The following is a 25645-nucleotide window of genomic DNA, read 5'->3' as shown; positions in this document are numbered from 1 at the left end:
GCATTGTTTACCATAGAGGTTATAGTTACTGAATTGTTAAATACTAAATTTGATATATTTGAGTGTGTATCACATTAAGGATGTGTTTGATAAAATTGAATTTTGAAAAACTGAAATATGAAATATGAAGTTTGATTTTATTAAGTTATTAAATTGTTAAGTACTAAAACTAATACATGTAAATGTGTATTATATTAAGTGAAAAAGTGAATAGTTTATCACTTGTCTTTTGAAACAAGTTTTTTTTTAGGAAATTCAATACAACTTAATTAATTTAGATGTTTTATTTTTAGTTATCAAATGTGTCTGAACATGTTAAAATCTGAATATATTAAGTTTAAGTATTGAATTGAGTTATCAAACAGTGCCTAAGTAATAATATTAAGTTTAAGTGCTAAATTTAATTATTAAACAGTGCCTAAGTGATTAGTGAATAGTTTATCAATTATTTTTTGGAGCAAAACTTTGTTTAGAAAATTTAATGCCACTTATTTAATTAATTTAGATGTTCTATTTTTTTTGTTATTAAACATGTTTAAACATGTTAAAATTTGAACCCATTATATTTAAATATTGAATTAGATTATTAAATAAGACCTAAACATGTATAAAGGGATGTACACATTGCACATATGGTACAAATAATAATATATAATTTATTTATTTATTAGGTTATGGGTAGTCCAATGATTGAATTAATAGTCTATGACCTTTTTTTTTTCTTTTTGAAGGATTAATAGCCCATGACCCGATAACTTCTGCAGTTCAGTAAACAGTCTAGGGCTCCGTTTGATAACACTGAATCTGAATTCTAAATTCTGAATACTGAATACTGAAATAATTAATTTGATGAATTTTAAGCACTGAAAAGAGATATACGAATGTCTGAATCTTAATGTTGAATCTATTTATACTGTTTGATAAATATTCATAACTTAATGCTTAAGAAGCTAAATTGTACAATTTTGCCCTTCTATCTGTTAATCCAAAAAGGAAATAGAACCTATAATTTAATTAACTTAAAATTGTTAGGTATGAAAATGACAATGATTGTGAAGAGCAATGCATACAATGACAATGTTTCTTTGTGTGGGAAAAGGGTATGGTTTCATCGTTTTGAGAATGGGAAAACAAGCTTTTAATACTCCAAAAGCACGTTCAATTACATTTCTCAATCTTGCATGTGCTTGGTTAAAACGTTCTTCTTTTGATCTTGGACGAGAAGCATTTCGAAAATCAGACAACCAATATCTAATATTTCGATATGGTGTCATAAAGCCACATGTGTGTGGATAAGCTGCATCACATAAATAATATTTATCTGCACAAAAAAAATATATATATCAAAATATAAATGTTTGTGGATGCAAATTACTGCAAAAAAATACTATTGTTAAAAAAAATTTTTGAATAGAGAATATCAGGTTGTTTTGTTTAATTAGATAAGGATTTTAAATAGGAAATCTTAGGTTGTTTAATTAGATAAGGATTTTGAATGTAATTAACAAACATTAATATATTTGGTAGATAAGATAAAGTAGTTGAAGTAAATCTCTTGATTCTTATCAAATTAAACATTCAGTTACGATTCTTGTGTTGAAAAAAATACATACAAATTCAGTACTACTTAATAAGTTCAGCAGGTGAATTTTTATTTATCAAACACCCACAACATCTGAATGTCTGAATGAATTCAATTTCAGTACTTTTTTATGTTATCAAGCAGGCACTAGGTTTTAAAACCTTGGGTTATCGATTTCTAGAGATACTTTAGACTGGTGCTCCAAGCTCCCCACGAAGGTTCTGGCAAAGATATATTCGAAAAACATAGGGGATGCTGGAAAATTCTAATACCCTTCCCGTAAGAAGTATAACTTTCGGGAGTAGAGGGGGCGGATTGAAACTAAAATACAAATAAAGGGGCCATGTCATAATAAACCATTTCATATTTTAACTATAAACATGCATCTTTTTAACTACAAATATACATTTTACATAAATAGGCATTTACTTCACCTCTAAATGTATCACTTTCTTTCTCCAGTTCAAGTTCTAGAAAACGCCAAAACCAACCACTAAAGAAACCGACAAAAATTCGATGAAAACTTTCTGATTTTCTTCCTCTCTTCAAAACATTGAGAAACCGTTTTTTGTGTAATTTCGCATTGGTTTTCGATTTTCTCCTTTAGGATTTTGTTTCGTTGGAGTAAAATCTTTGCAATTTGAAAATGGCGAAAGAATCTTCCGACGGCAAAACGGCGACGGCTCCGCCGCCGGCGTCATCGTCTGCGGCGGATTCGTACATCGGAAGCTTCATTAGTCTGACGTCGAAGTACGAGATTCGTTACGAAGGAGTTCTCTATTATCTCAACCCTCAGGACTCCACTCTGGGCTTGAAAAACGGTAAAATGTTTCTATCATTTATTTTAACACTTCTTTAACTGTTTAGTTTACGTTTCTATTTCTTCTTGTTACAATTTTCTTGATTTAAGAAACGAAAGATTTTTGTTTTCTTTGAATAAATGCACTGAAAAATTAATGTAATTTGCGCATTTTTTTTTCCCCTGTGGTTCTAGTCTGTAGAAGTTTATTACAGTTAATGTGTGGAACTTCTTCTTAATTTCTATCGAAATCTTCAGTTCAGATGCATTTCCTTTACCTGAAATAATTATATTGACGATTTTTCTCTTTTGTTCTAGTTTAAATAGTTATTGTACGAGACCTTGTTATTTCATTAGATAGGCGAGTTGTATTGTTTTTTTTTTTTGGAAAGAAATTTTGTATTGTTTTAGAGATGAGTTTAGGAGATAGTATGAAGAATAATCTATGCATATCTTGAAAGAATTAGCTGTGGTAGACCTCGAGATATAGGCATGTTGTGTTGGGATAATGGAGAATTACTTGCCGGCGTAAATGGAAAAGAAGTGATCTTTTCATGTTGAAAGGAAAGGAATGGAACGAACAATCCATATATTGGTCATGGAAACTTGTGTAGGGATTGCTTAGGTTTTCATCAATGTGGAAAGCAGACATGTCTTTGATTGTTGTGGTATATGTCAAAATCTTGTATTGCAAGTTCTTTGTTCCACTGGATTTTCGTGTATTGTGCTATGTTTTGAGTTACATTGTTTTTATGTTCTTAAGACTCATTGTAGCAAGTTGAAATTGTGAAGAGGACATGTCTGGAGGCTTTTTTTTTAAAATGATTCTTGTGGCTGAGACCATTTCATCATTGACAGAGATTTAACTTGAAATCAATGGTTAAGAAGACAAGTAGATAGCACAATTGAGCAAGATATCCTTTCAACATATTGATTCTTTATTCTTGATTATAGTTTTGATCGTTTATATCATGTTTATTTAAGTATTCACATAGTCACATATTTTGATTGTGGCTATATTCTCATGTTACCTTTCATAATTGCTGGATTGCCATAATATGCAGTTAAGTCATATGGAACTGAAGGGCGGAAGAAGGATGGTCCGCAAATTCCTCCAAGTGATAAAGTCTATGAATACATTTTGTTTCGTGGAAGTGACATCAAGGTAAATTCTCTGTGTTTTCTGATCTTATTTAATTTATGGAACTCATTGTGTGTGACTGATCCAATATTCTTTATTAATTTTGGTCCACTTTCAAGGTTATAATACCTAGCTCAGATGAAATAATGCTATTCAACAATTGGTTTCTCCTTTTCTTTCAGAAAGTAAGAGGGATTTGGTTTTTCAGAACTAGTTTTATATATTGGTCATTTGCTATTCTCTCTCTCTCTCTCTCTCGTGATTTGTGAATCAGTTTTTGGGTAGTGACATTTTGTTTTTCTTACATAGTTTTGTTTCTTTGTGCATTTTGCTATTAAATTTCACTGCAGATAACTGTAGTACTTTGTCAAAGTATACCTTTGATCATATTTGGCAGTTGACTATTATTTACTCTTCCATATTCACCTTCCATTAGCAATATGAGGCCAGCCAGGACCTTTTTTTTTTTTTGGTTTTTCAGTATGCCTTTCTGGTTAGGCTCTGTATGAAATCTATTTCTGTGGATAATATTGAGGTCTTTGCAACTGTTCATGTCCTACTCTTGTGACTTGATCTTCCTATACATATTATGGTGATTTTTAGTGCACCCTTCAGATTCATGTGCTACTATGAGTAATGTTGTAAGTTACAAGTCTCTGCAGTTTGTAACTAATCTAGTATTAGGAGCAAGAAGTGAAGGACATGGAACAACCAAGCTTCCTGGCATAATTAAACACAATAGTGAACAGGCCAAGATAATCAACATGATCAAGAGTGGGGCAATGTAGAGCTTGGAAACCTTACACACAGAACTCAAATGTACCATGAGATTGTTTTGGCTCTTAGCAGTCAGTTCACAATATAGTTTCAGTTCTTACAAATCAATGAGGCTGTCAAAGGATATCCATCTATTCTGGAAAGACTAGGATGCAGATTTGAGACTTAAATAGCATAATCAGCATGAAAGTAAATAAATCAGATAAAGGTTGAAAAGATGGATGATGGAGATTTTACAAAAGCAGAGGGAAAAGGTTAGATCATTTGTCATGTCCCATTACTGCATCTCATATGTAGCTCTATGGTGATACAGTGAATCCATGCAATTGCTTAATTGGCCATGCAAAAGCAGCAGTAGGTTGTCTATACACACATGTGCAGAAGCACATACGTGTAACCATATATTTTGTCTGTCCAATCAAGCTTGAGTCTCCCTTGACCACTTACCTAGTGGCACTTATTGAAATGTGTTCCAGGAGTTTCAGAATTTGGAATTGAAGCTGAGATGGGAAGATATTACTTTGTCATTGTCTAATGGTGGTGACAAGTATATCAGATTTTCTGTTTAGAAATATATTTTTAGCTGTTTACATTTTTTTTCTTTTGGTTTGACTAAACAATTTGCCTCTATTTGCAAGGTTTTGGGCCTATTATTTCTTGGCCAAACCAGTTTGATAAACATCATGGTGGGGTTCATATATCATCATTGTGTATTACTAAGTTGTATTCAACTTTTTGGTTGCACCCCTGGAAAGTTGGCTGGAGTGGGGCTTCTGTTGGTGCATTACAATTCAAGTTTATTATCACATCATGATGATGAAAGCATCTTGTTGTACTTCTTGATTTTTCTTTAACTAGTGTAGCTCAAAGTCCAATCGTTTCATACTGTTTTGTATGTTGCATGTGGTAATAACAAGATAGTCCTTGAAAAGTGCAGTATCTCCTGAAAAATCCGAAGCAACAATTTTGGTCTTTTATGGTAATGGCACGACTACTTTCTCTATCTTGACACTGTAGTTGGTCTCTGATGATAATTTCAACTTAGAGCTTCTATTTTCAGCTCCATCATCAAAAAATAAAGTTGGATTTTAGAAAATCTTCAATTTTTTTTATTCAAACATGTGTCCTTATTGAAGTTTTTAATTGTTCTCTGCATGCATGTGTATATTTGGTTCTTCTATGGAGAGGCACAGACTCTTTGTAGTTTTAAGAATGTCTGTTGCTGTTCTGGAACAACTGTAGGTTGGAATCCATAGCCATAGTGCTACTTGGTTTAGTTGTTTACCATCAATTTAACAACTTTATACAGAAGTAGGACAATTACAAAACATAAACATCGGTTATAAAGGAAAAGATGAGCATTGCAACATAGTTAATAGTGTCATAGCTACGCTGTTCTCTCTTTTTGTTTATGTAGTAGGTTTATACCTGCTGTTTGTGTGTATTGGGAATCTTTTGGTACTGTCATATGGATGACTGACAAGAAAAATCAAGCAGCTGGTACAAATAGAGTTATATGTAGAAGGAAATGATAAATGTCTGATAAATTTAGTGGCATGTCTCCAAAATCATGCCTATCCTATAAGGATAGCAGGTGGTAGTTTTGGAATTCTTATGTAGTTGACCTAGTATGACAGCTAGTTATTTGGTACCAGTTTGTTAGTTGACATTGATACAAGTTGGTATCAATTGGAATTAGTTTTCTAGCTACACATTCTTTGTTTATAATCTTTCAACTGTTTCAGTGATTCTATTTGTAAATTCTGGAAGGTGCTCAGGCTTCTTTCCTAGGGGTATGCTCACCTTTCTGGTAATGGCATGACTACTCTCTCTTTTGCCACTATAGTTTGGGTCCCTAATGATGAATTCAATTTAGAGCTACTATTTCCAGCTCCTTTATTAAGAAATAAAGTCGTATTGTACAAAAGCTTCAGTTCTTCATTCAATCATGTGGTGTCCTTACTGAAGTAGTTCTTTTAATTGTTTCATGTGTATATATGCTATTTGCTTTTTAGTTCTTCTTTCTGAGGCCCAAGATTCTTTGCAATCATAAAAAGGTCTCTTCGTATATGGTAAAACCTGTAGGATGAAATGCACAGCCATTGCCCTACTTGGTTTTAGCTATTTAACATTAATTTTATGCTTTTTACTTTTTAGTTCTTGTTCTCAGAGGTCAAAGACTCTTTGCAGTTATAAAAAGGTCTCTTGCTATATTATTAGACCTGTAGCATGAAATGCATGGCCATTTTCCTAGATGGTTTTAGATGTTTAACATCCATATATCAAAGTTGTACAGAAGTAGGTCAACGACAAAGTATAGACATGGGGTATGTGGACAACTATGAGCATTGCTACACAGTTAATAATGTAATATCTACGGTTCTCTCTTTCTAACTCTTTTCGTGTTTATTGGTAACATATTGGTGTACTCTTGTGGATGGCTGAAACAAAAAATTAATCGTCTATTGAAAACAAAGTTATATTTATTTGACCTTGTACTTGGACAAATGCCACCAAAGAGCCAATTTCGGTAAAAGTTTGTATTTTAGGAAAAAGTTTACGAAGTAGAAAGGAAATTATCAACGTCTTGTGAATTTAGCAATCATTTCTTCAAAAACATGTCTATCCTGAAAGGATTGCAGATGCAGACTTGGTACTTTTATTTGTTTAATGCAGTATGAGATTTGAGTCATCTGGTACCATTTTTGGTTGAATTGGAAACAAGTTGGTAGCAACTGGAACTAAAGTTTCAGCTACAAATGGTGCATATGTTGTCTTTGAATTGTTTGTTTGCAAGTTCTGGCTCGTGTTGAGTTCCTTTCCAAGGGGCATGTTAACCTTTCAAGAGCAGGAAACGATGGAACATTTGATGCACCCTAATGAGTGATTTTCATATGAATGACTTCAACAAATTGTTTTGCCAATGCTTTCATCCAACTTTTTCTGCAATTGTGATACACCAAGCAACAGAATAGATTACTCTCTGACTTGATGGATAGAGCAGAGATAGACGAAGAGTGATATGAGTGTAAGTGATTAAAGAAGATGTGATAGCTTAAGACTTGAGTAGTGATGGTGGCATTTAGTGGAGAAAAAATGTATTAAGTTGACTGATTGGAGTGGTAATTGTAGCCACCAAATGGAACAATAGTTTACTAATAAAGCACTGAAAATTGTTAGATGAGATTTTCCTGGTTTTTCTGCATCCATATTCTTCCAACTTTAATACTTCTGATTGGGGGGGAAATGCACCATTTATGGAGTTCTAGATATGGTGTTAGGTTTCCTTATTGAGAGTTTGTGCTCCTCTCTGCAGAAGGCAAGTTATTTCAGAACTCCATCTCACGCAAACTCTTGCGACGGGTTAAAGTTTCAACAGTAGGGTGATTATATTTCTTTTAAGTGTTTCTATGAATTAAGCCACCATATGCAATGAAGAATGGAAATGAAAGGAAGGGTTATTTTCCCCAAAGAGCAAAATAAAAATAGGAATGGAAAGCAGCTTTTTCTCATCTTGTTTTACTAGCTATTTAAGTGGATGTGAAGAAGCATTAAACATAGTGATAGGATGGAAAGCAGGAGTATTAGCTAGATATTCTGTGACTGGGAGATAGAAAGACAAAGGAAGGACACAATCATTACAATCTTAACATAAAAAACCTATTGAATGGTAGGTTTAAGTTGAAACATGAAGTACTTAATTTTGTCTTTCTCTTTTCTTTTGTTTCATCCTTGCTCTCTGCATCTGTATGTAAGTTCTTGTAATCAACTTCTTTTTCTTCTGAATTTAGGATTTGCAAGTTAAGTCCTCTCCACCTGCTCATGTAGATGAGCCAATACACAATGATCCGGCTATCATTCAGGTGCTTAAGAGTACTTTAGTTTGTACAACTTGAGATATGAATTATCATTATTGGACTTGGATTGAGTTGTGATTGTTGTTCTTAAGCTGTCTATACTTATATTTTTGCTGGTGTAGTCTCAATTTGCCACTGGCCCTTCAAGTTCAGCAAAACCTGTGCCAGCTAGTAGTGGATCTTTGACTAATTACAGCCCTTACATGGAAGCTGCTGCACCGAACATGAGGTCCTATCCTGGTATAATGTCATCACAACCGTCTGGAGCTCAGCTTGTAGCACATGGTCCTTCTCAGAGCCCTCTGAACACCAGTTTCTCATCTTATGCCATGCCAATGCCCTTGCAAGGATATGGTGGGGCCACAAGTGGCAATGGCTATGCTCAGGAACATCAGAACCTATCTGCAACTAATTCAGTTTTGACATTGAAAAATTTTGTAGAGGCACCTCCAATGCAGGCATCAACGACAATTGGCTCGACAAACTCACCCTTTTCTCCTCCTTTGGTTCCCTCTCTTATTGCTTCAAATGTGACACTTCCAAATACTGTATCCTCTCTTACGCCTGAGCAGCTTTCTATGCAGCCAATGAACTTACCATCATTGCCCACAAATTCAGCTCTGTCCTTTCCCCCTGGCATGCTGAATGCTAATACTTTAAATATGTCTTCAGTGCCGTCGTTGGTTCAAAATGTGAATAATAATGAAGCAACAAACATTGGTATGGTGGTCTCTGACCCTGGAAAAAATCCTGCTGTGTCTGTATCCTCTGCTGCATCTTCGTTTGGGCCCTTACTGAAGCAATCATCAATTTTGCTTACTCCAGATCAGTTTTCACAGCCAAGAGTGGCTGAAATTGCTACTACTCAGAGCGTATTCCCTGTTCAGAAGGACACGAGTGCTCTTAATTCAGTGTCCTCCAATTCCTTATCCTCCATAACTCCTGCAGCAACTCAAGCACCACTGTTGCCATTACAACAACCTAGGCAAGAGGTAGTGTCACGATAATTCTAAATTGAAAGTTATGTTTTTAATGTCACCAAAAGTCATGATTATGATGGTCATTTGCTTGTTTGTCTTAATTATTCTCATCTAGTTCTTCTGTTGTGTTGCAGTAACCAGTTTTGAGGGTTTAAGTTTGCCAGACCTTACACATTAAAAAGTCGTTCCTTTTAATCATGCATACGTTAGTCATTGTTTGGTCTTGCTTCATTTTGTTTCCTGTAATTCTTTGATGTCTTCAATTAAGTAGATTTGAGTGCAGTTAAGTATATTAGACCATGAATTACTTTTCCAAACAAGCTGCTAGTTTATCCTGAGTTAAAGGTATCAATACATCCATGTTTCTCCTCACTTCCCAAAGATAATTTGATCTGTAAGGTTAATGGATTGTCTTTTTTGAAATGCAGTTATGTTTTAGAACTTTGAATGCTTATCTACTAGAATTTGCATGGACGCTGCCCTTTTATCAGAGAAAATATTTGAGATATCAAGAAACTATAGCTGATTTGTCTTTTGATGGAAGTCTTGAAAAAGATTTCAACACATCCCTGAACCTATGCCATTGACTACCTCTTGGGCATAGAGATTAATGCCATGTCTAGAAATGGTCTAATCTATCATAGGAATATTTGTCTGTTCCCTTGTCTGTCATGTGTACACAGGGCACATGCTTGTATGCATATAGCGACATGTTGAGATGTATACGTGTGTGTGTACATACATACATACATAATGTACAGATATATATATTTATGTATATGTATGTCTATATGTGTGTGTGTGTGTGTGTGCGTCTATAGGTAAGAAATCAAATGAAAAACTAGAGCTAAGAATGAATTAATTAATTGTTCTTGCTGCTATTGTTCTTTGCAAAGTAGTGTCCTTGATCTACTGATGTGATATTGTTGACAATATTGCATTGTTGTGTTTTGGTTATTGTTGTCATATTTAGCTTCAACAAGATCTGCTGATGTGATATTGTTGACAGTATTGCATTGTTGTGTTTTGGTTATTGTTGTCATATTTAGCTTCAACAAGATTTTGCCAAGGCTGTGGCTTGCCATGATATCGTATGGATTAGTCCAACATGAACAGGGCTGACAAACTGATCTATATAGTTGGAATCAACTTCTTGCTCGATATGCATCTGTCTGCCAATTGCTTGGTTGCTGCACTAGTTATGTTTGTCTTGCTTTGGAAAGTGGATTTATTCATCTTGATTTGCAGATGGATATCCTTGAGGATTATCTTTTTGAGTTCCATTTACTGCATCATCATTATTGAAGGATTTTTCCCAAATTGTAGGTCACTTAGCAAAAGCTACAAGAATAAAGGCTATTCTATAACCTGTATAGGGCCCTTTAGCTCATGCCAAGGCATCAGAAGTCTGCACAGTACTGTCTGATTTTGATAAATAAAAAGTTAGGCTGTCCAGTAGGATATTTTCCGTGGTTATTGCTCCCTTTGTACCATTGTTAGCGTCCTACTTTCCTAATTGGATTGGTTTTTGTTGCTACCAAAGCTGGTCACTGTCTTTTCCATATTATGTTCTTCTAGCAAATTTTGAATTAGCTTCAAAATTCTAGGCCCATTAGCAGCTCTTTTGCATGCACCAATTTCCTACTCAATCGTTGGGAAGGAGATTACAACCTTTGGTTCCAGCCAATTTCTCAGTACATAGTCCTGCTGCTAACTATTGTCATGTGAAGCCAAACCTGAATATAGTTTCTAAGATTAAGCCTACTATTTGTAAAATTGGGACTTCCAAAAGCAACTATTTGTAAAAATATGGGATGGACAGAGTAGTTCTTATCATCGGATAGTGATTTAATGTAACTGTCATGACCTAGACCTTTATGTAGTGGTGACAGTGCAGACGTAAGTAGTTATTTGGGAGGATAAGATAACTGGTAACAAAAGCAAGCAGGACCACAGATAATAGTTCTTATCATCGGATAAGTGGTGACAGTGCAGTTGAAGTAGTTTGTATCATCAGATAGTGATTTGTAAATATCATCCAATAGTGATTTAAATTTCAGTTCTCAACTCATTTCCTATGTAAGTAAAATTTCACCGTCATGACCTACACCGTTATGTTGTAGTGACAGTGCAGCTGAAGTAGTTATTTGGGAGGATAAGATAACTGGTAACAAAAGCGAGCACAACCACCCTGAATTGCTGGTGGTTGCGTCTGTTGCCTTACGAGAATCTGATGATTTGCTTTTCTGAAAAGTTAAGCTGTAGGAGAGATTTTGTAGTGACTACTTGGTTGCTGCGGCTATTGGTTGTGACTTTGTGGTGTTACTTGAAGTTGTGGAAGAAGATGCACATATCAGCTAGAATGTCTAAAGTCTTGCACTTTAGATTGTACATATTCGGATTTGTCATACTCAGTAGAGTGGTAACAGTTGACAGTGGAGTAGAAGTCATTTTCTTTGTGGAAAGTATCTCCACTAAAACAATGCTTAGTACAACCTCCATGACTGCAATTGGAATCAATCTAAAATTGCTGGAATGGAAAGTACTAGCTTCAACCAAGAGCTATGGGCTAAGGAACTTTCAAGCCATTGACAGGGAATCAGTGGTAAGGCACCATAGTTCCCAGTTGTAATGACCCTTGAACAGCAGAAAATTTCTGACTTGATGCCCAACTGTTTGCGGGGGTAAGGGCTGAAGAGCTTGGTTATTTGTTGGTTACATTTGGCAAGTATGAAGGTGTGGTTCTAGCTGCAGACTTTGTTGGAAATACTTTGTTAATTCAGTTGCTCAGGTGCTACACTAAGGAAAGAATAGTAGACGATTAAGTTATATTGCCTAACGTTGAATGCTTGGCCCTATCAAGCTTCTATTGTCTGAGAGAACATTAACTGTAGAGTAAAAAATGCTCTTCTCTAATGTTGTAAGAGTCACTAGAAAAGTTCTTTTGAAACAAGTAACAGGTAGCAAAGTGGGTGTATTTTTTTTTTTGGAATTTGATCTTTAAGGCTTTGACGTATATTTGCACTGATATAAACACATAAGGTGCATATATGTCTAGCATATACAGATTTACATTTAGCTAGCAGTATATACCAGCATCAGCCATTTGGTATGTCCTTTTGGTTTAAAGTTCAAAGTTTGCCTTTTGTTTGTAGTATAAGGTGCTGTGGTTATACTTGTGCGTGCAAATACATGCATGCACAAACACATGCACTAAGATGAGATGTCGTCTATGTTCACGCCCTACAAGCACTTTTCAAGTCAGCTGCTCTTGTTTTAGACCAGTGAAGCAAGAATGATATTTGAAAATTATGCATTGCTACTGGGCAGGCATTACTCAAGTTTTCTCTGCATTTTCTGTCTTACTGCTCATGAAAGAACAGATTTTTTTTTTGTTGGGGGGGGGGGGGGAGGGGGGTGGTAGGTGAAAAGGAAAACAAACAGCCTATAACCTGATCATCACACCAATAGAAGTTACATGTCAATCATGTATGTTTTTGTCTAAAATAAGTTTAGCAGGACTTGATTGTTCTGCTTGGATATAAATTGTTCTGCTTGGATATAAACTTAATGCTCTAGGTAACATATATTGTACTGGAGACTTGTCTGTAAATTCAACTTGATCTGGTTAATGTCATATGTCTTGCTCAAATGAAGAGCATTATGCAGGAAAAAGTAATAATTTTTTGCTATCTATTACTTTACTCTTCAGATGGATCAACTTCTGTAGACTTCTATAACTTGCACTGTCATTGAAATCTTGCACTTTAAATATTTTGTTGCAGTTCACTGAAGAATTTGATTTTGAAGCCATGAATGAGAAGTTTAAAAAGGATGAGGTATGGGGTTATCTTGGAAAAGCTAAGCACAGGGACAACATGGAGAGTTTACATGATGATACTATTGTCTGCCAAACATCAGGGGACCAAGAGGGTGATGGTTTGGCTACTGAAGCAGACTCTAAAGTAGGTGTTGGAAGGTTTTCTTTGACTAATTGGTATACTGTGGAAGTTTATTTTTATACATATGTTGTAAATCAGAATGTCTGGACTTTTAATTTGCATCCAGTGTAATATTTTGATGCTACTTCATGCAGCCTGCATATAACAAGGATGATTTCTTTGACTCAATATCTTGCAATACGACTTCCCGTAGAGGTAGGAATGGACAGAATCGGTTTTCTGACAGAATGAAGCTGGACACTGAGGTGTGTTATTCGCTGCATTTGTTTTACATCGTTTGTCATAATATTGGGGTCATTTTACCACTTATTGCTCTTGTTTCTCCAGACATTTGGCCAATTTCAGCAGAGAAATTATCCAGTTTATGGTGGCTATGGCACTGGACGTGGCATGAATCGGAATCCATATGGCTGGGGAAGGGGGTATAACCCCAGCGGAAGGGGCCGGGGAGGGTACATGCGGTAGTAATCCTAGGTGTTCGTTCATCCCGAGATATTCGTCCTTGCTAATCTTACATCTTTGGCAATGTTAATCCTTAGTGTTGTTTGTATCTCATGCATGCTAGGCTTCTGGATCAACAAATCCTGGAACTATGCCAAATGATTTTTGTTTGTATCGATTAGTCCATGCAGTGGCATTTGTTGCCAAGCTTTCTTAGGAACTTTCAGTGTACGGGCAGCTTCATGTTTTTTATGTCCATGAAACAGCCTCCCGAAGACTTAGCAGCCTGACTGTGGTTAAAAGCCTCTCCATAACTTTCGGCCAAGTTTATTTTAGGAATGTAAAAATTAAGATGGGATTGCCAGTGGTTATGTTTTAGTTTTTTCATTTTTTTTAAAGTTGCTTTTTTTTTATTTTTTATTTTTTAAAAAAAGTTGCTTTACTATTCCTGTTTTAGAGGACCTATGAATCTGTGTGCCTACGGACTGCCACCATCTTCAGTTGAGCCGTGGGCATGATACCTGGTCATGGGCGGACATCCGCCCAGGGGCGACCTGTGCCCAAAATGAAATTACAATTTGCAGCTTTTTGACCTGAACAGATTAAGAAGTTCCGAGTATATCGCTCCAAATACGGGTTCATCCAAATCCAGGTTGTTTTTGATAACTAGAGTAATGGTTCGAGACGGATTGTTTTCAAATTGGTTTAATGAAATTAAGTGATTGGGATAAAATTAAATGTGTTTTAAAAGTTATTGTTTTGGTTTACGTTTATATTTGTTGTTATAGTGTTTTACGTTTATATTTGTTGTTTTAGTGTCTATCTTCGGTGTATTATCGCAAATATTGTTTTGTGCGATTGTTGAAGACCCCAGAGCGGATCACCTTGCCTAGAAAGTAGGGAGCTGTCTTTGGTATTGTGCATCTATACTGTCTTGCTTAAGTTTGGATTTTGGACTTCTGGGGTAGCCTTTACAACTCCTCTGGAATTCGCATCTATGCTGCTTTCAAGTTTTCTGCATTTGCCCTTATGGCTTTAGCTGTCTCTTTTTAGGTCCTGGCATTTATCTCAAATGTCTTCTTTGGAAATATTTGATGTTTTGTAAGGGTGAAAATGTCTTCCAATGCAGCTGTCACTTCTCATTTCCACCTCCTGTTTGTCTTCCTAAATCCAGCAGGGGTTAGACCGAGGAGTCACTAGTAGGCCAATGTTTTTCTTTCTGATTTCAGTTTTTGCTGTCATGAGGGTACGAAAATTTTCTTTGCAGAAGTTAAGGAGGGTACCAAATTTTCCTTTTGGAGGGTTCACTAGTTTACAGCATACATGTCCTCCTAATCCGCCTCCCCTTTCCCCTTCTTTTTTTTTTTTAAAGAAAAAAGCAATTGTTAATTAGGAATTGTGATCCGATTCTTGTCGAGATTCTTTAGTCTTGTCTGGATCGGCCCTTCGGATTTATTCCAGGTGGGAACTTTTGGCCCATGGCTTTTGACGAGTCATTATCAAAATGTACAAATGGATAAACATCATAATCAACTAAGATGCACGAAAGAGAGTTCCACTTTCATTAGCTAGGATGGGAATTAGTCTCGTAGTCTACATGTTTGTGTAGGCTCCATTTTAATTAGTTGTTTTTGAGAGTTTTTTGAAAAATTTTACTGTAGCAGTGTATATGAAAAAATTTTTACTATAAAATTTTTTGAAATATTTAATGTATCGTATAGATGATATATTTTTTGAGTTATTGTGTATTACTGTAACATTATATTTGAAAAATTTATTTTTGAAAAAATAGTCAATCCAAACAGAGGGTTGCTAATTGACAAAGAGAAATACAACTGAGCAAGTATTTCACAGTTTACTTGCTCTAGGAATACTTCATCTTATTCTCATGGTAGGACATAGAAAGTCTCTGGTGGGAAGTGAGTTTATCTTTATTCCTTATCCCTTCCTCTTCCAATTTGTCAAGTCCCATTATGATTGAATGGTTTTCAAGTTATTCCAAAGGAAATTATGGAGAAGTTGCTTACTTTGGTGGGCACCAGCTGATTACAAGCCGGTGACTCTAACATCAAGCAAAGGTAGACTCTCCACTAGGTCCACCCTACCTAATATTCACGCCAAATCCGGGCATCAAAGGTTTCCAGCAATATATGGTAGTTTATGCTTGAGACTTGTCCCTTGTCACACTTTTCTCTTTTCTTAATTAAAGGTTTAATGTAAATTCTGCACAATAATAATCTATAATATATAATAGCACAGTTACATATTACTAATATTGCTAAGAACTATTTGACGGTGGTATTTGTCTATTTTGTAACTGCCCTTTCATATATCTTTTTTTACAATTCTATATTATAAGCATGGCATACAATATGAAATATAATTAAAAAATACAACTCCACATAGTGTACTAAATTTCAGCTTTTGTCACTGTCAATTTAGAAGTAATGGATTTAATTTAAATTTTTTTTTTGCGTTTCAATGGAAATTCTCGCCCTTATTAGGGGAAGGGAAGTATACTCCTTTCTCTAGCACTTGTTTTAAAACAGAAAAAAGAATTTTCAAAAAAAAAAAATCTATTATTTTGCTAGGCAGATTCGGCTTGTGCATGCACTTTTCTGCCTTCTTTTTCGGCTTGTCTCCTTCTTATTGTAATGATAATCGAAGAAATTGTTGTACCTAAAGTAATCAAAATCAAAATTGCTGAGCCAAGAAAAATTCCATCCTTAACAACGTAGCATTCCCCATCTAACCATCCTTCTCCATAGGGTTGACTCTTACTCATGCTGGCAGCTGCACCTAATAATATAATAGTGACTCCAAAGCTGATCCTGCGCACGCCAATTAATTAATGAACTTCTAAAATGGTAGGAGTGCTATTAATATATATATATATATTCAAGATAAATCTCATGGTAACTAAGGTTTCTTTTTATTTTTTTGGACAAATCTCATCTCACATACGGGGAGGGATGTCAGTCCTAATTTTATTAATAATCCAAAAAATAAATAAAACTAGGAGGGATGACAAAGGTTTCTTCTTGATGCTAACTATGAAATTTAAACTTTATATCCTTATAGCTGTCCACGTTCGTAGGTTCTTGTCCATTGGATTTGTCAACAGAATCATTAAATTGTTGATTTGGTGACAAATTATCTGTTCCCATGTGGAGCTGTTTTCATATTTTATTGTGCCCCCAAAAACCAAATATAAGAAGTTTATTAGGGAGTGAGAACCCAGCCCTCATTCAAGACTAAGAAATAAAGCTTTGACTACTCGAGTTTTTTAGATATATGTCGAATCATAGTTAAAGAAAAGGCAAAAGTAAAATAAAATTCCAGATTATTACTTAGTCATATAATTGATACATGTAATGATTCACAGAGAAAATCTCAAATTCTGGGGGATGGGATTTTGTGAATGGAGATGAAGTAATGTACCATGAAAGAACTAAAGAAATGATGACTATCTTTGGTTGCTTTGTCTTGCAGCCTCTTTCATGGCTTCTTGACCAAAACTTGCAGCAAACAAGAAGGTTTCCAATGATTTGAGCAATGAACAGAAACACTAAGGCTGCAACTCCCAAATCAAATCCTTGACTTCCTGCTAAGTAACAAAGCTTCCCATTAAATCTAAGGTCCTCTTTCTACACCAGAAAAACACAAAACAGAATTGAGAAAATCCACATACACAAAAACAATTTTGAAATGGATATGTACAATTTCACATAAACCATACCTTTGATCTCTTGAATTCAGCAGCAAAACACAAAGAAAAAGAGATGAGGCCAAGGATGATGATAAGGGAAAGCAATAGTATTACTGCATAGCTGCAGTGGTGTCTTTCCATATTAACCATGATGAGCCAGTATGTGACTGTGCGTTTCCAATTTTCTTGAACTTTTGGACAGGGGTTGTAATTGTATTCAAGTGGGGAAAGAGCAGACAAAACCAAAGAGAAGAAGTCAAGAAGCCTTGATGTTTTCTCAAAGGGGATATTCGGAAAGAAGAAGAAGAAGAGGAAGAAGAAGAAGAAGAGTTGTTTGATATTCTTCTATGCTCTTGCTCGTGCCAAACTGCCAATCTTGTCCGGGAATTGTGGCCGGTTGGTCCCCAAGTCTTCTTGCCTTGAGGATGAGGATTTTGGGACTTTTGATGGAGAAAAATCCTTCAAACTGTTCAGTGCTTGGAAAATAAAGCACCATTCTTGAGTGTATTTAGACAGTTTTTTGTTATGGAAGGTTTGTGGAAGTTTTTTGTGGGGCTTATCTTTTGCATCAGAATGGTAATCTTTTCTCAGTTGGCATTGAACAGGTCAAACTCCAAAGTCCTTAACCGCTCCATTGGTTTATTGGGTTGGTATAAGGGAGGAAGAAAGTAATGCAAAGCAGCACAGGCACATGTGGGTTGGGTTTCTTGGGTAAAACTTAAGGAAGGTATGTCCGAGGAAGGAATTTTAGTAAGCATTATCCAACACAGAATAAAGGGTCATGATTGTTCCTCCAACTAATATCTATCAATTAAGGCAATCTTTATGATGATTAATTGATTTTTGGAGTACAATGTAAGAAATGATAATATAACTTCAACCAAATGATATTTTTGGAATTTTGTATGGCAAGCAATTTGTGGGTCTTGCGAAAAGGTAAAGAAGAGTAATTATGGGACTTTTTAAAGAAAAATTTGCTTTAGTAAGAAACAGAAACTTATGCAAAATGTAACACAATGGTGAGGCGAAATAAGAAGGAAATAAGTTTATGTTATACTAAGCACCTCACTCAAGTAAGAAGATAGAAAGTTCCTGCAGCTTCTTTGAAATTTCCACATATATTTAGGTACACCATTGGATCAATTCAAATCCATATAATCTGAACAATGTGGTGGTACCAAAATTTAGGCTTAACTCCTACTGGGGGAGAGTGACCCAAACCCTTTGGTACTGGCTTGACTTCTGGGACAAGGATTCAATGTGGTTGTGTTTGATGCGATTCTATCCGATTGATTGTTGTCGTGTTCAAATTTTTGGTATATAAATCTATTATAATATGTTGTTCCGAATATATGTCGAGCATTTTATTCATATATATCACTTTTATTTCGAATACAATAATATAACGTAATTATGTATCAAATAATATAAAAAGTATAATAATCGGATCGAATTTTTGGTGTATAAATATATTATACTGTTGTATCGAATATATGTCAAGTATTTTATTCATATATACTACTTTTATTTTGAAATACAACAATACAATATAATTATATACCAAATAATGTAAAAAGTATAATAACTGGACTAAACAATATAAAAACCCAATCGCACAGAGTCCTTTCTCATAATAATGTTATAGTATCTATTTGTGCCTAGTGCCTAGACTTTTGAAATTGTGATTTAGACAAAAAAAAATGATGTATTTTGTCCTTCACTTTTTTTTTTCTTTTTTTTTTTTTTTTTTGCGCTTTAAACTCGAAATGAAGCAAATAATCTATCACATCCAAAAAACGTACCTGTTTTGTCTTAGAAACCGTTCCGCTCAAGTTTTCAGTGAAGAATGGCACGGTCCAACCAAGTACTTATTATTCCAAGGGCTGAATGGGAAAATCAAATTCTTTCCCACCAAAACTATAAAGGAAATCAATAATTTCGTCCCTCAAATTTTAGAAAATGTTTACTTTTATCCCCGCATTTAAAAGGATACAAATTGATCCCATGCATTTTTAAACATATCATTTTCTTTCCCAAATTTAATTATAAGCAACTTATCGGTTGAGTCACACCCACTAATTAAGGATAGGCACGGGTTGGGTACCCACTTGATAAAGCATTTGATTGATTCACACTGCACCTTGCAAATTAACTATTTTCTAACATTTACCAACCCCTCATATCACCCAAATCACCGGGTACACATCGTGCCCTTTCATCATTTAATTTTTTTTTTAAATAAAGAATGATGTACTAATTTGATCTTTGTATTTCACATCTTCATCTGAGCATCAACAAATACATAAAATAAAATAAAATTTTTCATGCAAAGAAGCTGGCAAAATAATTTAAAAATAAATCCAAAACCAATAAAATTATATTAAAATTTGTTAAACAAACTCCGTTATGAATTAATAAAACTTTCTATTCGTTCTTCAACTTCAAGGTTCTTAATCATATACTTTTGAGAGAAACATGAAATTTTAACATTAGGAGTAATTATTTTAATAAGATAAAAATGTGAAAAGAGTGTGATAAGAATTATATAAATTTTCTAGAACAATTAAACTTTATTCCAAAAAATTAAGGTCATGAATTTTCCAAATCAATCTTGTAAAAATTTTATATTCAATTTACCCCGTAATTGGTATACAATTTGCTAAATGAAATTGTTAAGTTATATCTAAAAATGATATTTTGTGTGTGTGTGTGCACACCCGCAGTTCTCAAACTTATAACCCAAATCTGCCTTGCTTTTTAGTGGATACCCAACCCTCCTTTGTCCCGAACAAAAAAAGTAGATCAGGTACCCTAATTTTTGAAATGAATCGAAACGAGTTCCATGGATTAGTGGGTCAACGGGTGTTTTTGCCCACACCTACTAACCAATAACCATGTGAATATTGTTTCAATGGCTATTGTTCAACTAAATGACAAAAATAGAAGCTGATGGCAAACTAAACCTCATTGGTTCACTATTGATACATGTTTGCTTATTTGAAGAAAATAGTTAATGCATTTCTTCCAAACTACAAAAAAAAAAAAAAAAATCATCTATGAACCTTTTGATAAAGTAATAAACACAAGCTAGATAAAACTTTTCTTTTTATGTTCATCGATCTTTTATATATTACTTTATTTATGTGTTCGTTGATGAAACTTTTTCCAGCTTGGTGAAATTGTATTAACAATTTTCTTCATATAAGCAAGCTCGAAATAATCTGTATGCATTATGTTTTCATGGACTGCTTATTTCACACAAAGGGTAGCATGACATAACTAACTTTGTGCAATCATGAAAAAGTTATTTTTTTACATCAATAGATTCATTCTACAAAGTCCAATTAATTCTCTATTTTTTCTCCATTAGTGTAAAATTGGTACTCTGTAGAAGGAAGAGTGACATTCCCCAATAGTAAGTGCTGCTAGCAGATAATGAGTGATTGACTCAATAATAATTTTCTATATGTTAATAGTATAGACACTATTACCATTGGATGCATACCAATTAATATAAATTTAAATCTGAAATCCAAATTTTACAAGTACTGTGCATCTAACCATGCATAATGGTGCGTACACAGTCAGTACTATCAGTATATGAAATATTAACTTTTATTAAACTAGTATTATATCCGTGCTATGCACGAACTACAAGTGATATAAAATAATTTAAGGAAGGGTTTGAACATTTGAACTTATGATGCAATCCAAGACTCAAGTTCAAGTGTTGAAGTTGAAGTTATTTCCTCTATTCTTGTTCAAGGTGATTCGCTTGTTGTTGAAGCTAGTGTTCATAGTCAAGCAAGCTGATCAAGGAATTCTCAGTTATTCAAGTGGAAAGACGTGAAGGTGAAACCTCTTGATGAAGCCTTCATTAATTCGGATCCTTGATCTTAGTTTAGTTGGCCGAATTTAGTTGGTCGAATGAAGCTTAGTAGATAATTGATTCTTACAATCGTTAGTTAGAGTTTATGGTTTTAATGTTTTGTCGTTTAGTTGTCTTAATTAGGAATAATTTGTGACTTGCTCATGTTGAGCAAAGTTTAGTCACTTAGTTGTTTCTTAAGTTGTTTAAGAGTCCTAAGACAAATAGAATTTTAGGATCGGCTAGGCCTTAGTCAATTAATTTTCCAAATTCAATTAGGATTAGGGTTTCATTTGTTGTAAACCCTATTTAAAGGCTACGTTATTTCAGAAATAGGGGACTGAAATTCCATGGATGAAAATTGACAGTTTTTTTTTTCTCTTTAAGGCTTGTTGCAAGTTTCTTTTGAATATTTAGAGTTAGGCTCTAGTGTTCGTTGACTTTATCAATCAAGAAACGCACTTGATTGTGGTGTCTTATACCAAAACCAGGTTCTCTAATTCGTTCATTATGGGTTGAGATTATATCAATAAGTTCACAACTCGAGGGTTAGTTGGGTCTAAGGGTTTCTTCCGCTATTCAAACTCTAGTAATTCATCTAGATCCGGATGTGTGGTTTACGAGTTCTTCCAATCAAGGTTGGGTTTGTACCAACCTATGTACGTGTTGTATAGGGATTTGAATATTTAACTATTATATACCAATCGGACAACATAAATCAAATTTATTAAAGAATAAATAATTCAATAACCATAGGAAATGACATATATCATTCTCAATTTATATATAACGTAAAAATGCATAGTAAGATTGGGTTTATTTGATAACATAAAAAGTGCTGAAAGCGAATCTTTTCAGACATTCGGAAGTTTTGGGTATTTGATAAATAAAAATTCATATGTTAAAGTGAACTTGTGTGCATTTTTTTCAGCACAAGAATCGTAACTGAATACTTTATTCTGATTAGAATCAATATATTTATTTCAACTACCTTTTTTTTTATCTATCAAATTTACTATTGTTTGTTAATTATGTTCAAAATCCTTATCTAATTAAACAATCTAATATTCTCTGTCTAATGGCTTTATACTTCCCTTCTCTTCCTATTTAATGACTTTTATAGCCTCTTCATACTCAACACATCCTTTTACTCTGTCATATAATTTTATCACTTTCCACTTTCTACTCCTTCATAATTTTGTTGTTTTTTGCCTCTCACTTTTTTGTATTGGATTGTAATGTTTTTCATAATATACTTCATCTTTTATATTAATTTGATTTAAAAATAATTATTATTATTTTCACACCTAACAATTTTAAGTTAACTAAATCATAGGTTCTATTTCTTTTTTGGATGAAAAGATAGAAGGTCAAAATTATACAATTTAGCTCATTGAGCATTTAGTTATGGATATTTATGAAACAGTATAAATAGGTTAAAGATTAAGGCCATGTTTGATAATTTAATTTAATATTTAAATTTAATGAGTTCAGATATTAAAATATTCACACACGTCTGATAACAAAAATGTGACAGCCCCATCTCACCCTAAGGCAAACCAAAGGGTTCAGCGAACCGCCTGTCCAGCTCTCGCCAGGACTACGGAGTCGATTCACACAAACCCAACATAGTACGTGCGATAAGATCCAAAGAAATGCTAGGTGTACGTGCGATATGAGCCACATACATGTTAACATAGTGCTCATGATGGATCCAAAGAAATGCTAGGTGTACGTACTATATACATAAATATGTTTTAAGTTATGATTTTGCTATAAAGATAGAGTTTCTTCTCTGTATTTAAGATGTTAACATGTTTGAAGATTTGATGGTAGACTATATTATTTTGTTTTGAGAAGGTGTGAACATTAGGTTTGAAGTTATGGTGTGATTAGTTGTAAATAGAATTTTGGTTTTTGGCAAAATAAATTTCTTGAAGATCTCTATAGTTATAATGCTGTCTTTCTTCTCTTAAACTCAATTAATCCCATCCATGCCTAAATCTCCCTTAAGGATTTTCTTCAAAGCCATAATGTGGCTCATATAGTAGGAGTTGAACCACTTATATGGAATCAAACCATAGTATCTTATGTTGAAAATTATGCAAACATAAGGGCATTTGATTGTGAGTTTGACCATTTCATGGAATCATATGATGAGAATATTTATGGAGGATGGAACGAATCTTCAGAATTAAATGCATGTTTTGGGAAAAGTAATTTTATAACTATGATGATGGAATTACTTGGTTTTAGAATTTGGAATTAGACTATTTGTTAGGCTAATTTGTTAGTATAGACAATGGAATTTTAATTAAATTGCAAAAATTACCATCGGTCTATACATTATTTTTATCCAATTGGATATTGCCATATGCCATATACACCTATAAAGATTGGTTATTAAATGGCCAATTACATTTCGCCATGTGTCAAGTTGAGGTGTTCCAAATCAATTCAAATTGCAGGGATAACTCCACCAACCAAATCATATCATATCACATGTCTATTGGATAAATATCTAAATATTTATTTCTTATTAAAGGGATAATATTTAGTGTTATTTAATCTAAGTATATTTCTTATATACTGCAATAATTTGTCCAATCAAACGACGCCACGTCATAAGTCCCTACAAGTTTGGCCAATCAAGAGACTACTTATTGGTATTATCTCTTTATTAATAAATACAAAATAAATAGATAATATTTAAGCTGGCACAGTTCTAATATGACTGCACGTCTTGCAAGTAAAGTAGTATACAGGTTTTCAACCTCTACCTCATACTATAGTTATAAATAGGGGTCTCTCTATCAAATCAAGGGACACACAGAGACACATTTAGAGGCATCTCATACGCTCAAGTATTGAAACTCCCAGCTACGAAGGTCTGGGTCATCAAACTCTTCAAGTCTTCCATATATCAAGGCTTAAACCTTCAAATATTTTCAAGTTCTTCAAATCTTCCATATCAAGATTTGGAGGAGTCGATGGTTGATCCAAGAACAAGCTGTGAAACCCTTGGATTGACGTTCGAGAAGAAGAATCGAAGAAGCTCTCTATAAGTTCGAGAAAATTTCACAGATTGTACCCATATATTTTTTTCAAATTTATATATTACATATTTGTCTTGTATTTCTTTTTTCTTGTCTTTTGCAGACTTGAAATTTTAATCGCATACAAATTTTTGGCACGTCCGATGGGACCATCTCTGCCTTCCATCTCTTCTCTTCAAATATTCAACTATATATATCGCCAATGGCACCAAAGAACAACAAAATCATGATTGCACGTTACAAGGCTACTGATGCTAAGCCTGTTCTGGAAGCTGCACATGTTGCCACCAATACCCGAGCTATTGGTCCTGTGACAAGGAGTATGACGAGAACCTCCACCCAAAGTAGCATGGAAGTTCTATCGATGTCAACTTCCGTCTTTGGTTCAACATCATCAATGAGCTATTCTTCCACGGTGGGGATCGAAGACGTTTCTGTCTCGATTGAGAAGGTTCTTGCCATGCTCGAATTTGGATCCGAATCCAAATTTTCTAAGCATGATGATGATTCATCAAGCACCGGATTAGCCTCTTCCCATGAAACTCTTCAATCAAGATTTTCTATTAAAGATTCTGCTGCTTCTTCTGCTGCAATGCCTGCTATGATGACAAACACTTTAAATCTCGAAAAACAAGTTTCGAACATGTCCAAAATGATGGAAATCATGATGAAACACATCAAGGACCAAGATGCTCTTATCGATCAACTGCTTACCCAAAAAGATCACACTCTTGAAGGAAGCCATGCGAAACCTAAGGAGCACCAAGAGCATGAAATTCCCTTATCTAAAGGCAAGGATAAGGTGAAGGAAGTATATGTGACCGCCGATGGAACTATCCCCGTGGAACAACTGAAGAAACTTGTTAAAGACATGATTAAAGACAAAAATGAGGGTGGTTCAAAGTCAAACTTTACCTACTGCAAGCCTTACACTGCTAGAATTGACAACCTAGCAATACCTGCTAGATATCAACCATCTAAGTTTCAACAGTTCGATGGAAAAGATAGTCCAAAACAACATGTGACCCATTTCATCGAGACCTGCAATAATGTTGGAACTTATGGTGACCTGCTAGTCAAACAGTTTGTTCGGTCCTTGAAGGACAATGCATTTGATTGGTACACTGATCTCACACCGGGGTCTATTGATAGTTGGGAACAATTTGAGCAAGAGTTCTTGAATTGTTTCTACAGCGCTAAAAGAACCATTAGTATGCTAGAATTGACTAATACTCGTCAATGGAATGATGAACCTGTGGTAAACTACATCGATAGGTGGAGAAATTTGAGTCTTAACTGCAAAGACAGACTATCTGAACCCTCTGCCATAGAAATGTGCACTTGAGGAATGCATTGGAACTTAAGTTACATTCTACAAGGCATACGTCCAAACATATTTGAAGAATTAGCTACTCGTGCTCATGACATGGAATTAAGTATCACTGCCAATGCAACTGACGGGTTTCTTGTTCA

The 25645-nt window shown here is 34.5% G+C and overlaps 2 protein-coding genes across 4 annotated transcripts; one reads left to right on the top strand and one right to left on the bottom strand.

Annotated features, from left to right (window-relative positions):
* Positions 1-1982: 1982 nt before the first annotated feature.
* On the top strand, positions 1983-13910 carry LOC113707378 (protein decapping 5). Of its 3 annotated transcripts, XM_027229679.2 has the most exons (8): positions 1985-2403; positions 3446-3546; positions 8091-8162; positions 8279-8876; positions 8982-9148; positions 12922-13101; positions 13233-13343; positions 13426-13910. In XM_027229679.2, exons 1-8 carry the CDS (start codon positions 2229-2231, stop codon positions 13561-13563), a joined length of 1542 nt encoding a protein of 513 aa, XP_027085480.1. In that variant the 5' UTR covers positions 1985-2228; the 3' UTR covers positions 13564-13910. The 3 variants fall into 3 exon arrangements, with proteins under 3 accessions (XP_027085481.1, XP_027085480.1, XP_027085479.1); XM_027229678.2 differs by having other exon boundaries at positions 8279-9148; XM_027229680.2 differs by lacking the exon at positions 13426-13910 and having other exon boundaries at positions 1983-2403; positions 8279-9148; positions 12922-13133.
* Positions 13911-15922: 2012 nt separating this feature from the next.
* On the bottom strand, positions 15923-17980 carry LOC113706414 (protein MODIFYING WALL LIGNIN-2-like). The gene is made up of 3 exons (XM_027228317.2): positions 17279-17980; positions 16981-17186; positions 15923-16370 (listed from the first exon to the last, which is right to left on the bottom strand). The coding sequence occupies exons 1-3, from the start codon at positions 17396-17398 to the stop codon at positions 16127-16129; spliced, it is 570 nt and encodes a 189-aa protein (XP_027084118.2). The 5' UTR covers positions 17399-17980; the 3' UTR covers positions 15923-16126.
* Positions 17981-25645: the final 7665 nt, after the last annotated feature.

This window comes from Coffea arabica, chromosome 8c (assembly GCF_036785885.1).
Source record: "Coffea arabica cultivar ET-39 chromosome 8c, Coffea Arabica ET-39 HiFi, whole genome shotgun sequence".
NCBI lineage: Eukaryota > Viridiplantae > Streptophyta > Magnoliopsida > Gentianales > Rubiaceae > Coffea > Coffea arabica.
This window is presented reverse-complemented; position numbering and strand designations above follow the sequence as displayed.